The sequence below is a fragment of the Uloborus diversus genome, chromosome 2 (assembly GCF_026930045.1).
Source record: "Uloborus diversus isolate 005 chromosome 2, Udiv.v.3.1, whole genome shotgun sequence".
Classification (NCBI taxonomy): domain Eukaryota; kingdom Metazoa; phylum Arthropoda; class Arachnida; order Araneae; family Uloboridae; genus Uloborus; species Uloborus diversus.
The window spans coordinates 81,223,247-81,238,086 of NC_072732.1; the positions used below are offsets into that span (position 1 = coordinate 81,223,247).

The 14,840-nt window shown below is 32.7% G+C and overlaps 1 protein-coding gene across 3 annotated transcripts in view; it reads left to right on the forward strand.

Moving 5' to 3' along the window:
- The window catches only part of LOC129235256 (MAP/microtubule affinity-regulating kinase 3-like), a 174,350-nt gene that overhangs the window by 74,608 nt on the left and 84,902 nt on the right, over window positions 1-14,840 (forward strand). For all 3 annotated transcript variants that reach the window (XM_054868968.1, XM_054868969.1, XM_054868970.1), the window contains exons 10-11: window positions 3,626-3,761; window positions 7,971-8,071. In XM_054868968.1, the coding sequence (XP_054724943.1) occupies window positions 3,626-3,761; window positions 7,971-8,071 (237 nt within the window). The remainder of the gene's footprint in view (window positions 1-3,625; window positions 3,762-7,970; window positions 8,072-14,840) is intronic.

Here is a 14,840-nt window from a genome sequence, read left to right on the forward strand (position 1 = left end):
CATGTTTATTTAAGAAGACAGCAAGATTAAATAGAATGACTGACGATATTTTTCAGATGGCATTGTATTTTATCAATAAAAGAAGGAATCTAGGAATTAAAGTAAAAAAAAAAAAATAATAATAATACTTGAAATACACCGCCAGCTCAGTCATTTCCAGCCGAGAACTGCAGTTTCGTGCTTATTAGCACTCATCAGCCCGGCATAGGAAAGTGACTGAGGTGGAGATGGAAAACCTGTAATTTACTGAATATAATAATAATACTGTTATTTTTTTGGTTTACTGTATGCTGTACGCTCAAACTAGCGTGACTTTGGAAGTTATCTTTTGCTTCTACACGTACAGTCTACAAGAAAAATAGCAAGAAAGAAAAAATGAATAATGCATTTTAAACCAAAATTCTCCGCAGGCACCGGTTAGCGAGAAAATTTGATCGATCCTGGAAGAATTATTTCCGTTTCCAATAAAATAAAATTTCCTTATTTTATTTTTATTCCTAATTTTATACGATATTTTATGCATTAATATATCCATTACTTTGCATACGTTTTGTGGTTTCTCTCCAAGATTTATTCGCTTATGAAAATTTACAAATTAGTTGCGCTTATTTTTTCATTCAAAGTGTGTAAGTTATTAAAAACAATCTTACAATTAACTTTCGTAAGTTTATTTTAAGTAGAAAGTTTTTCTTTCTGGCGTTTGTTAAAAAAAAAAGGATAAAACAGATTAGTTTATTTTAGTGAAAAAAAAGTAAATTTCTACTGGTCCGTGAAATTTTTTGACGAAGTTTTACCGGTCCGAGTGTCGAAAAAAGATCGAGAAACGCTGCTTTAAACTAAAGAATATGAGAAAAAGTGAGTACCCCTGGCCTAATCATATCTTTTTTTTTTCATTAAATGCAATCGTGTCAAGTGAGCTTTCGAAAACAGACAGTATCAACTACAGACTACAGGGAATTTCGCCAATCGGTTGTTCGTCGTTTCCCGCGTAGTCACTCATACTCTAACAGGATTTAATTAATTGCCATACAATACGATTTGCATCTGTTAGATTTTTAATTTAAACTTTCACTAAAAGTGAAAGAATCACTTAATTTGAAAAAGAAAAAAAATCATTAAAAATACATTTTTGCATCATGCAGAATCAATCCTTTTTCGATGTAAACATTGCATCAGGTTGTGACGTCATTTGTGCGATTGGTTGCGATAACTCAGTCAGATGAATGAACTTTTGGGTGAACCGAGTCACCAGTTCATTGTATCTTATAACCGCGAGTTTTTTTTTAGATTGAGTTACTTTTTGATTGGCAACATATCTTTAACTTTCTTGCATTGGCAACACATCTTGTGTTTTGCATATTCTTGATTTAAAAGTCATGTGAAGACTTTAAATACTTTGAGCGATCTTTTTCGCTCTCTCTCTCTTACCTCTCATAGCCGTAATGTGTTGCACGTAGTAATTTATCGTATTTTCGTGATGTCTGCCAGTGCTCTTTACTCCTGGCAGGTCGTAATACAACGTGATGTCAATTTTAAAGTTATAAAACCCCTTTAGGCCTATTCAGTGTGTTACGGAAATGCCTTATATTCCTTGGAATCAGCATGTTCGTAAACTGAATGTTTGGTTGTATCATAGCGGCTAATATTTATTTATTTTTCAAAATGTTTTTTTAATATCAATGAAGATGTTGTTCAACAACTTGAGAAATCTTTTGAAGATAATAAATACAGATTTTCCTTGAGGAAAAATGCTCCACGTGTTTTTCATTTTCTTCAACTTCAGGCTGTGGACATGCTTTGCAAGTTCACTTCTATTAGCGGTGTAGTAAGTCTAATTCATTACACTTAATGCTCACAGCATCAGCATGTGCCAGTATTCAATGCGAATTTCTATGCAATTGATTAAAAAAAGGAAAATATAAGATTTTCGAGTGTTCTTTTTAACCTTCGTTCGGGAATAATTTTCAGAAATTTTGCTCGTCCGCTCCGTAAGATAACCCCCCAACTATGAACCTTAAACTTTTTCAAAATAAACTGAAGGAAATAGGAAGAAATTGAAAAAACAGAAGAATATTAAAAAAATGTAAAAAAAAAAAAGAGGAAAAAAAAACTAGAAGATCTGCAACTGTCAAGGTTTCAATTTGCAGCTAATTTTGAGAATTAAAAGTGCATAATTTGACAAAATAATATGGATAAATGAAGGATGCGTGCAACTAAGACACAATTGAAAGTTACAATGATTCAAAGGAATATTTAATTCAGAAGTATTTGGTCATTGAAGCAAATCAAAGCAACAGAATATAGGCAATAAATTTGCCGTGGCGTGAAATGAGTCAGTCTTCATTTCGCACTCGTAGAACAGCAGAAAATCATCGAATCAATTCCTTTTCACGTGCTCATTATTTTTCTTGGAGTTTGGCTAGCCACCAATCACAAGCATCCCTATCCCGTCCCCCTTCTGACGCTCTCAAGCAAAAACACCTCACGCAGCAGGCAAAAAGATAAGATGGGGGAAGGTGGAACAGGGGTACGCTTTCGCGTAGATGCGTACACATTTGCGATTAAAAAATATTGTGAAAAGGCTGCCTTTTTATAAATTTTTGTGAAGGGGCTGCTTTTACAACGTGGGATTTTGTGAATGGGGCCGCTTTTGGCGTGCGGAATTTTGTGAAAGGGCCACAAAGCGGCCCCAATTTGGCGCTGGATCGACCCCTGCTAATTCAATTATTTAGAATGGTTTGGCTAGTGTTTCTAATTTTCTAAAATTAATTCTCATAGCTCTCTTAATTCTTGTAGAAACTTCGAACAAACTTCATCTTATGCAGAAAATTCCAAACTTTCGCAATGACCTAATTAAAAAATGTGCATGAAGTATCTCTCCCCGTAGTAGTAAATTTATATAAAAAATGAGCTTAAAATTGGAATAGAAAAAAATAAAATCAAATTTTTGAAAAAGTGCTTTGAGATAGTACCAACTAATTTTGTGCCAAGTTTCATGAAAATCGACCCAATGGTCTTTACCCTTCAAACTTGACAGATACACATTCAGCTTTATTATTAGTAGACTTGCTCCAAACTGATGAAAAATTTAGATTGTTACTGTTGCAATCTGCTCCAGTTTTACTGCTTCAGTCTATTCCAAATTTACTGTTTTACTGCTCTAAATTCAATTTTCCTGCTCTCAAGATTGCTCTAAAAACGAGTTTCAGTTGGCACATCGCCGAGTCTAATCCGGAAGACGGGAACCATTTGTAGAAACCAGAAATCCAATGAGTAGGATCCCATCACAACTCGTTATTACGAAAAACAAAATTTGTATTCAAGATGTCAAATCATTCTTATTTTTTTGTTTAAATTTTTCATTTGTTTTTAAGCTCATGATAGGTCAAACAGAAGTGCAAATGCTCAGTATAAGGCTTTGTAAGTAAATCATAAAGGTATGATTAAGGAATGAAGTATGTTTAAAAATTTTGAATGTCAAAATTTTTCCTTACTATAAATATCATAAATTGTCTGGGTTGCATAATGTATAGAAAAATATTTATATATGTTTTGTGTGTGAATTATGTAGTATTGTTCAAGTTTGCTAGATCAAAGAAATTCTAATTTTCCTTTTTCTTCACAGGCCGAGAATCTCCTATTAGATGGAGAAATGAATATAAAAATAGCAGATTTTGGTTTTAGTAATGAATTTGTTCCTGGTCAAAAATTAGATACATTTTGTGGAAGTCCACCTTATGCTGCCCCAGAACTTTTCCAAGGTAATTCGATAATTTATGGTACCTCTATAAATTGTTGAAAATGATTGTTTAATTTTTTTTTCTCTTCAGTTGTCACAATTTATTGAGTATGTAATTCTAATTCAAAATGTTAAATCATTTTGTTCAAATCTTAAGAACTTCATCATGTGTATATATTTTTCCCCCTCAATTCTCTCACTAAGCAGGGGCTTAACTAACTGCTGGAGTCTGCTGTGCAAAAATTTTGACTTTTAAACTTTGAAAATCATGGATGCAGAACCTTAAGCCTCAAAAAGGAGGACTAGATGACACTTCCGAGATGGAAAGTAGGACCGAAAATTTTTTTTTTTTTTTGATAACATTTCTTCAAATAGGACATTATTCAGGGTGGCGACAGATCAGGGAAAAGTCAGGGACCTTTATTAGTCAGGGAAATATCGGAGAATTTCGAAAAAAATAGCAAAAAATCAGGGAAAATGATTTTATGAAGAAAAAAAAAATTTTTTGCTTTACAAAATTAAATACTCGAATTTCCTACGCATTTTCCGCCAATTATCTGTTCAAAAAAAAGTAAAATTAATGAGGTGTGGTTATACACTGCCGCATATTTGTGCATCTTTTTTCCTCAACGTTAAAGTATTGAATCTTACTTATTAACCACAGGATGAACTTCCTAAGATTGCTTCTGTGTCTGTTAGGTTGCTTATTGTACCTAGCTTGAAGTTTCCTTTTACACTTTCAATGCTACGTAAAATAAACAACCATATATGCAAAGAGGAAGCCTTCATTATTGCCGTAGCTCCTTTGCTTTTATTCCATTGTCTTGAAGTAATTAGCGTACTGTAATCATGTTTCAAGAAGAAATCTTTGGTTTTTGAGTTAATAATATAAAAGCTTATTTAAAGAAGAAGTTATTACTTCTTTGCATTTTTAATTTAATTGCTTTATTGAGCTTTCAATAAAAAAAAACTTTGTTTTTTGCCGTTATACTATTTGTTGTCACCGCAGATTATAAAGGTTTACTTTTCTTCAGACTTAAGTGATTCTTTAATTTTATAACCAAATTATATTCTTCTTTTACATAATTTAAAATTAACTAATTGTTTTTTTTTTCTTGCATTTCAAAGTTGTTTGTTACAAAAGCAATCTAAGATATTTTTTTTTTATACTGAAATCATTTGAGATAGTATATTCAGATAGTGTATTCATTCATTAAAACCTATGTTCTTGATTAGAGAAAAGCTCCCTATGAATGGATGTCAAATGGTTTCATCTGTTTTGCATAAATATGTCAATTAATAGTCAATACGTCAAGAATAACTACATTACTTCTATTCTTTCACTATTACTTGTTATTCTTGCAATAATTATTATACTGTTTGAAAATTTAGTTCAAAATAATTTCAATTACTTTTTAGTTCTATCATAAATACACATATGATTTTAAGAGTAATTTTAATAGTTTCTTAAAATTCTTATGCTAAGTGGTTTCTGGAAGTAAAGTTTTTTTTTTTTTAATGTTCTATAATCTTTCCATTGTAGAAAAATTTAATATACTGTTTTGTAAGTTTTTTTCCCCCAAAAAAATTGACTTGATGTTTTTTTTATAAACCATTTCATTGAAAAAGTAGCATCTTTTTTAAATATATCTTTAGTTCAACAACTTTACACAACTTAAAACATTTAAAATACTGTATTTTATACAAACATACAATGAATTTCAAGTAGAGCAAAGAAAGAAAACCATTATCATTGGTAACGTAAATCAGGGAAATTCGGTGAACTTAATAAGGGAAATCAGGGAAAAGTCGGTCACTTTTTTTCACAGTTCCTGTCACCACCCTGATTATTTTAATATGATAAAATGTAAAGGTAGCATCACGACAGCCAATCACATTAATAAAACGTCATAATGTGGGTTAAAAGTATTGTTCAATAATGACTGCTGTTTCTAGTTGAAGGCTCGTCTCCTTTTTAGCTTGGAAGTTGTTCTAATTTGCTCAATCCATTTGCATGCATATGGACTTAATGTGGTTTTGCGCATTGAAAAATACTATGTCAAACTTCAAATTTTATTTTTAATGGATGTAGTACTTACATGAAAAGACAGTCAAAGCAATGTTAAGTATATGTGCAATTTGATGGTTCTAATTTTATAGATGTTAATCAATTAATTATTTGATTTTGTTAGGAGACGTAAATAGGGAAGTTGCAACCTATTAAATGCTCATATTTCGACTATTGGATATTGTTAATTGACCCTCAAAACTAAAAAATTCGCCATCGCCGAATTTGCCGTGATTGATTTTTAGTGAATTTTAAAAAATCCACGCGCCAAAGTGCGCTTTTCTGAAATGTCACGAGCATACGTCACAGGGCACTAATGGGCGGCCTTCCGCTGAAGATCCCTTGTTTTCGTAGGGACGTTTTAAGCGGGCTGATATTTTTATTTTTTAGAAAATCAATAATCCTTTTGAACACACTATGGAGGCCGGATTCGTTAAAGCACAATCTAAATAATCTTCCTGAAGTAACATCAATGATGATATTCGAATATTTCCGAGAGGATGAGAGATTTAATGTTCCAGAAATATGAGAAGATAAGCCTTTTACGTTTCGTCTTCGAAGCCAACTGCATGTCCTTCAGCTTCTCCCGTATCGGAAGAGCACATGACCTCACTTCCTATGCCATTTGACGTCACAAGCGCTTGAACTTTAAAAATTAATTTAAAAAAAAAACTACTTATCATATCACAAAAATTTGGTCACCTATGATGTTCATACATGTTACTCTATCATATAAAAATAAAATTGAAAAATCGAAAACTTCCTTATTGTTTCAAATTGGTTTGATTTTAAAAACTTTTTTTATCTATTTTGTTAATTTCAGGGTTCGCAGACCTCCTATTTTTTCCTAGTTTTCTATTTTTTAAATGCATAATCATGCTTCCGCCCATGGTTTGAAATAAAGCGTGAGATTGCTCAAAACGCGCACAAAATCGGTAAATCCCGTACAGGATCCCTAAATTCTTAAACTCGATAAAGAACATCAGACGGGGAAAGTGGAGAAGAGAAAAGAAATTTCCTCCGTGCGGTAGTATTGGCAAAGAGCCTCCCACCTCCACCAGCACAATCAGAGCAATCCGGATTTCCCCGTCTCATCAAACTTTTAGAGAGCAACCCTACTGGAATCGCCACGTCATCCATTAAACTGTCCCAAAATCCTGGTCGCAATGAACAAACGAATGTCCTCTCAGAGAAAAGTCATCAGCAATCTTGTTAAATTTCTTCAGTGTGTTATTTTTAGAAAGTCTCCTGCAGTCTTATTTTGACCAGTGTATATCTCACTGAAAGCGTACAGTTTTTTCGCAGTTCCTAGAGTGATGTTAATAAAATCCCTGAGAAATTAGAGAATTTCATTCCGATACTTTTCTGCCTTGTCTCTACCCAGGTCGTGATTTCGAATCCCCCCCCCCCCTGACAACCCTCCTAACTGAGGAACCTGCCATTACCGTATTAATGCTAGATCAAAGGAGTTATTTGTTTTTATTTCATTACGCTAAAAAATCTTAATTCTTCTATGATCTTGCCATATATTCATATTACTATTCTTTCATTCGCATTTAGTGCATAGTCTGGGCTTGTGCCCTTTCTGAAATAAACGAAAAATGTGATCCCTAAGTAGAATAATTTGTTGTACAAGCATTAACTTCCCTGCTACACTAATAGATTTCTCTACATACTAATATCGTAAAACCACAGCTTAATTTTGAAAAAAAAAAATGTGACTTATACCCTTTCTGAAATAATTTTATTCAAATATGGGTAAGCTATTGTCATTTTTGATGGATATGAGAAGGAGAAAGCACCCAAGAAATATCATCTGCGTCCTATTTCAACAGCCAAGCTTTCTGCTAATAGCTGGTTGAAATATATAAACAAAGCATTTCCTTAAGCAAAACAATTTCCCGTTATTATCTTGAATAAAATTTCTTAATTCTTAACGTTAATTGAAAAAAATGTTTCTTAAACATGGAGCAGGTTTGTAGCTGTTTTTTCATAGTTACATTTGTATTCAGGGTATTTTAGTTCATTTTTCTTTTTTTAAAACATTATTTTTCTTTTTCCTATTTTTTACAGCATAATTTTCCTATTTTTCCTACTTTTTTTTCCTTCAAAAACTGTCTGTGTAGCCTATAATTTATTCACCTTCTGATTTTTTCTTCCTAGGTAAAAAATATGATGGGCCAGAAGTAGATGTTTGGAGTTTGGGTGTGATACTCTATACTCTAGTTAGTGGTTCTCTACCTTTTGATGGAGCAAATCTTAAGGTACCTAATTTTTCAATTTAATCTAAATATTTGTTTTTTTTTTTTTTTTTTTGAAATGGAATTAATCCATTAATTTAAATAGATATTTTATTTTAATTGGGTAATGAAATTTCTCCTGATTGAACCTTTCAATCTGGTTTAATTTTAACTGAAATAAATATATACACAATGGAACCCTGGCTTTGCGCTGGCTGTTTTATCCTGTTACCAACGCCATTTTCTGCTATTTCGTAAAAATGCTAAAAAGGTTAAAATATTACAGATTTTTCATTGCTCTTTTTCAGAATATCCGCTTAATATGTTTGTCTACAAACAGATAAAAATCATATTTTATCTGCAAGACACACAAAAGTTTTTTCTTTGAGTTTCGTTTTTTCAAAATAATCTTGTTTCAGTTGTTTGAAGCCGCTCTGGCATTCTTTTTGTTTTGTCTCACTGTTCTTTGTCTGTGTGAGGCATTTCCTCCTATCCTCCAGTCTTTGTTCATGGCAATTAAATACCAGAGCTGCTGGCACTCTTTTCGACAACTTTCTAGTTTATGGCTCATGTATATAGTCTCATCACATCCTCATCTCGTCAATTCCTTCAATATCAGATTTAATACCTACTTCTGATGATGTAGTGAAGAAGAAAGACTAATAGAAAATAGTGGCGGATGTCCCACAGCTGATGACGCAATTCAAAGTATGAAAACTCGAAAACTTTTTATTTGGGAATATCAACCAAGAAGCAATTAAAAAAAAAAATGTTAGCATAGAACATACTATAGATGAAATTGCATTTAAAAAAGAAAGGAAGTAAGCATTGGACATTTTGTCCACTAGTTCATTGGGTCAATGCCTTCCTAGATTTATGGTTTTCCATTTGGCACATTTTTTATCACTAGTCCAACAAAATATGTAAAATCAAGGTATATGTAGGGCTGCTGTGTATATATATACATACACTGCTCCACATTGAAAGTGCAACACTAAGAAAGAGTGTGTTCAGAAATTTATATAAATTTTAGAGTAGACATACATCACTGAGTTATGTAAATGATGTGAAATGTGCAGCTCTCCGACGCACCTGAAGTAAGATATAAGGGAAGGAACTTGCAGAATGGGCAATATTCGTGCTTTTATTTCCGACTGGAGAATTATTGAAGAAATTTTGTTTTTGTCTTGGAGGATACGTGTAACACCAGAGAATGCCAGGCCGCCGTCAACGAAGGCACTTCCAGCAGATAGACGATTTTACGAGGGATATGGTTACCGGACTGAGAAGGGAAGGTTGGTCCATACGTCAAATCGCAGCCCCGTGGTCCCCAAATCGATACCCGCATGGATGCGAGCATGGTGCATTGGCTGTGCCGAAGATGGATGGAACAATGAAATGTGGTAAGATTGAGGGGTGCAGGGGCAGCCAGAGTGACATCAGAACGCGTGGATCGACCCATCCACCGACAAGCTGTAGCAGACCCACAAGTCACTTGTTCCTAGATTCTGCAGCAGCTGCAAGATAACCTGAATGTTCCCATGTCAACCAGAACCATTTCCTGTCGTTTGATCGCACGTGGTCTACAATCACAGCGTCCGCTAAGATTGCCATTGACCCCACAACATAGACAGCAATTCTTAGCATGATGCCAGACTAGAGCGACATGGATGACAGAATGGCGAAATTTCGTGTTCTCAGATGAAATTCAGGGCAATATGACGGCCCAATGATACTTGGATAATGTGCTGCGGCCGATGGCAATCCCTTACCTTCAAGGGCTACCTAATGCAATTTTTCAGCAGGATAACGCCCGACCACACAGTGCTTGCATCTGCCAACATGTTCTCCAAGGCACACAGATGCTTCCCTGGCCACCATCCCCGGCCAGGAACCTGACCTGTTACCAATCGAACATGTGTGGGATGTGATTAGACGCCATTTTCAGACTCTCCCTGTCTCGTTCAGAAGACGAACTGTAACAAGTGGTTGAAAGGAAATGGAGAGCCATCACTCTGGACACCATCAGCACCCTTTTTGACTCTATGCCTAGACGTGTTTCTTTGTGCATCGCTGTCCGCGGTGGTCCTACATCCTACAGAGCCGACTCCGTTCTCGCTTTGTATTCTGCCTATCATTTTGAAATTAAGATCATTTATTATTCCTTGCTGTCTCTGTCCTTTTTCCAAATTTCATCACCTTCAGATTACATTGCATTTTCAATGTCGAGTAGTGTATGTATGTGTATATATATACATACACAGGGTGGTTATAAAATAACGTGAGGTGTTCAGAGCCCTCTAGCAAGTGATGTAGTGGACGAAACATTGCCACATTTCATGGACATACATAGTAGACCATGGGATAAAAAAAATTAGTACCCAAAGTCGCCACCAGGGAAAATTTTGGCATTGAAAAGGTGTATTACTGTGACTGTTGAAGTATTAAATGCTAACTGATGAAGTATACATCAATTTTATTCACAAAATGATTTTTACTAACAAGTGAGGTTCAATATGATCAACATAGAGATTTTCTAGGTACTGTGTATAATGAACAATATTTTCCATACCTCTGGGGGGGGGGGATTTATTTCGCCTACCTATAACATTTTGCTAGTTTTGAAAGTTGAGATATTGGGTTCATGTCGCAGATACGCAATGCCATTACGAAATTCCCATGGTTAAAAATCACAAGGTGAAAGATTGGGCGACCATGGTCTCCATACCGTTGGAAATGCATGACTAATAAAACTGCTATCAAAAAAATGTTGCTCACTCAGTACTAAAGGCCAGCATGGGGTGGTGCACCATCTTACATGAATATTATTCAGAAAGAAAGCCAAAATTTCTTCCTGATGACTTTTGGTAAAATTCTTCTCTTGTTACAAATTGAAATTTCTTGTTGGTTTTATTGACCCTCATTTGTAAGCAACAATTATTTTTAGCAAAAAACTTGATGTGTGCTTTTAATTGGCATTTAATTCTTTAGTATTTGCAAGTAATACACTTTTGCAGCGCCAAAATTCCCCGTGATGGTGACTTTTAGTACTATTTTTTTTTTTCCTAGAAATCAAAATCCCATGGTCTGCAATGTGTGCCCATGAAATTTGGCGATGTTTCGTCCAAGTCTTCACTTGCTAGAGGGCTCTAAACACCTGACGTTATTTTATAACAACCCTGTCCATGAAACTAGGCACATTACAGTAAAAAAAAAAAATCATTGTATCAGTAATTTTTTTCTTTCATAAGAAGTAAAAAAGATTATATTTTTATATAATTATGCAAAAAAAAGTTCTAAACACATGTTTTGTGAGTTTTTATACAAATTTTGGCAACCCTACTCAGTGCCCTGTATCATTGTATAAGCGATCTTTTTTTTTCACTTAGGAAATTGTTATGTCTACAATCTTGCTTTTTATTGAAATTTAGTTTACATAGGAAGGGATTAGACCAACAAAGAAACTTAAAACTGTTATAATTGTCTTCTAACATTTTTTTTAAAACTAGGTCTCATACTCTAATGTAACATCAGTCACAAAATTGTATAAAAGTTTGCATTGCTTCAACAAAAGCAAACCCAAGTTTATAAAAAGTCATATTCTCTTCATTTATGATATCTTCAATAATAATCCCTTAAATATTTAGAAATAGTTGAATTTACTTATTTCAAACTAATTTAAAATATGTAACAGTCACAATAACTTCACTTGAACTTTTCTTTTTGTTAATAAACTTCAAATGAATTGCACAAATGGCATCGGCTGCTGCAGAAAGACAAAAAAGGAGGCGAGATAAATTAAGAAAAAAAGAAAAACACAGGGTTCGTATGCTGCAGGAAAACCTGGAATTGTCAGGGAAAATGACTTAGGTAAAAATGTCTGGAGAAGGTCAGGGAAATCTCCAATTTTGCCCCCAAATTTTTTTTTTCTAATTTTTTCCCAGGGAATTTTGTACAATGATATCTAATCGTTTTTATCGATGTTTCCTGAAAAAAATTGTAAAAGTTTTAAAGCATAATGACGCTGGTAATTAAAAAAAAAAAAAGGGGCGACCCCCCCCCCCATCCAAAAAAAAACTTTTGCGGACGCTATTTTTGCCCCAATAGTTCCCGAGAGAAAAAATTCCTAGGGTGAACAAAAATTGTGCACAAACTCAACAGGGGAGAAGACAATTTACTGCTTCTGAAGCACAAGCCTGTGGATTGCAGGGTCGATTGGGGGAAAATAGTTTTTTTTTATCGAAAATGTGACTCGTAGTTACGATTTTTGGTCATTCATAAGATAGAAGTAGACATGATCTTCAAATGCCTAAGTTTCTAAACACAAAGCAGAATTGGGTGTTTCCTTTTACTGAAAACTAATTAAAATTACGCAAAATGTGCTGCAAATTGTTTTTTGATTATTTTATTTAAAGTATGTCATTTTCTTCAGAAATGAAAATTTTTTTTTTTTAAATTTTTTTAAAAATTTTTTTTTTACCCTCATTGCCTTGGACGCAAATGTGCTAAAAACTTTTCAACTGAATCGTAGTTTCATGAAAATTTATTATTTTTAAATTGTTTTCATGCTACAAATTCAAAAAAGTATTTTTTAATTTTTGTCGCAGCCGCCATATTTGGTCATTCCCAAGATGACAGTATGCAAAACTTTTTGAGTGTCTATGTTTCCAAAAATGGCATTGTTGGATTTTTATTTTAATGAAAACTATTGATAACAAAGCAAAATGTGCCTTTTCGGATAATTCCTAATTATTTTCTGGAAAAATACAAAATTTTATCTCCAGAACATTTTTTAAAAATTCTAATTGATTTAAACGCTTATGTGCAAAAAACCGACTATTTTGTCTTAATTGTAGGCTTTTAAAAATTTTTAATTATTACTACTTTTATGCAAAAATCTACTTATTATTTTAAATTTTTTACTTTGTTGCCATATTTGGTCGTTTGCATGATGGAAGTAGACATAAATTTACAAAAACAGAATTGGATGTTTTTCTCAATGTAAACTATTGAAAGTAAATGTGCAATTAATTATGAATTTTTAAAAATTAATTATTTTATAGAAAAGAAATTTTTTAAATGTATAAGCATCCTTTATACGCAAAAGAAAAAAAAAAACTTATGATTATTGGCATCGGACTATGATCGGCGGATTTCAATTTTTGTTATGCATTATATGGTATTCCCATCGATACAACAAGTTAATCATATTTATACTAAAAAATAGCTTTCTACTTTGTTCAATATGTTTTGTGTTACATACTAATAAAAAAATAAAAAGAATTATAAACCAAAAGCAGAGAATGATTGCTGCAGTATTTCAGCAAATTGCTACTATGCATGACATGTGGCACCAAAGAAACACTAAAATAAGTTGAAAGTACTACTTTGTTTTCAACAAGTAGTAAACAAATAAAAACAATTTTGAAAAAAAAAATATTTAAAGTATTAAAGTCCCAAGTTTAAAGTAGCAGCTGCATTACTCCTCTTTAAAATAATGAAACCTTGGTAAAATCTATTACAGAGTGGCGATAGATCAGGGAGATCAGGGAAAAGTCAGGGAACTTTATCACTTAGGGAAAAATCAGCGAAATATCAGGGAATTTTGAAAAAACAACAAAAATTCAGGGAAAATTGATGAAATGAAGAAAAAAAATTATTGTTTGCAAAATGAAGTATTTTTATTCCCTATGAGTTTTTCACCGATTATTTGTTTTAAAAAAGTAAAATTAATGCGGTATGATTATACACTGCCCTATATTTGTATCTTTTTTCATCAAGGTCAAAGTATTCAAACTTAAGGATGAGCTTCCTAAGATTGCTTCTGTGTCTGTAAAGTTGTTCATTTTAGCTGGCTTGAATTTTCTTTCTAAGCATGCCATGCTACATAAAATAAACAACCCTACAGGCAAAGAGGAAGCCACCATTATTGACTTTCCTACCTTGCCTTTACTCATTATCTTGAAGTGTTTAGCATACTGTTATCACAATTTCAAGATAAAATCTTTATTTTTTTTAATAAGGCTGATGAAATCTTAAAAGTTATCACTTGGCATTTTAAATTTAATAGCTAAAATTAAATTTTGACTGAAAATATATTTTTTTTTTGCTATGGTATTATTTGCTGTCACTTCAGATTATACGAAGTTTTTTTTTCTTCAGACTTTAAAACTCTTTTATTTTAAAACCATGTACATATATATTTTGAAATTAATTATTGTTTTTGCATTTCAATGTTGTTCGTTACTGAAGTAACCTAAGATTTTTTTTTTTCGACAACTAATGAAATGATTTGATATTGAGTTGTGTACATTAAATAAATATTTTTATTTTTTTAACAGTTGAAATGCCCTTTTCATTTATTAAAACCTAAGTTTTTGATTAGAGAATAGCTCAATATGACTGGTTGTTGAAAGATTTCAATTTGCTTTACATAAATATGTCTATTAATGATTTATGTAAGTAAAACTACATTACTTCTATACTTTAACTATCACTTATGATTCTTCCAGCAACAATTATACTACTTGAAAATTCAGTTCAATAATGTTTCCATTTAAATTTTTTTAGTTGCAACATGATTAAATATACTGTTAAATGTACTGTTTTTACCAAAAAAAAAGGAGCATCTTTTCAATATATATTTTTAATTTACAGCTTAAACCGTTTTAAACACTGCATTTTATTTAATATGCAATGCTTTTCAGGTAGGGCAAAGAAAGAAAACCATTATCATTGGTAACGTTAATTAGGGAAATTTGGTGAATTAATCAGAGAAATCAGCGAAAAGTCA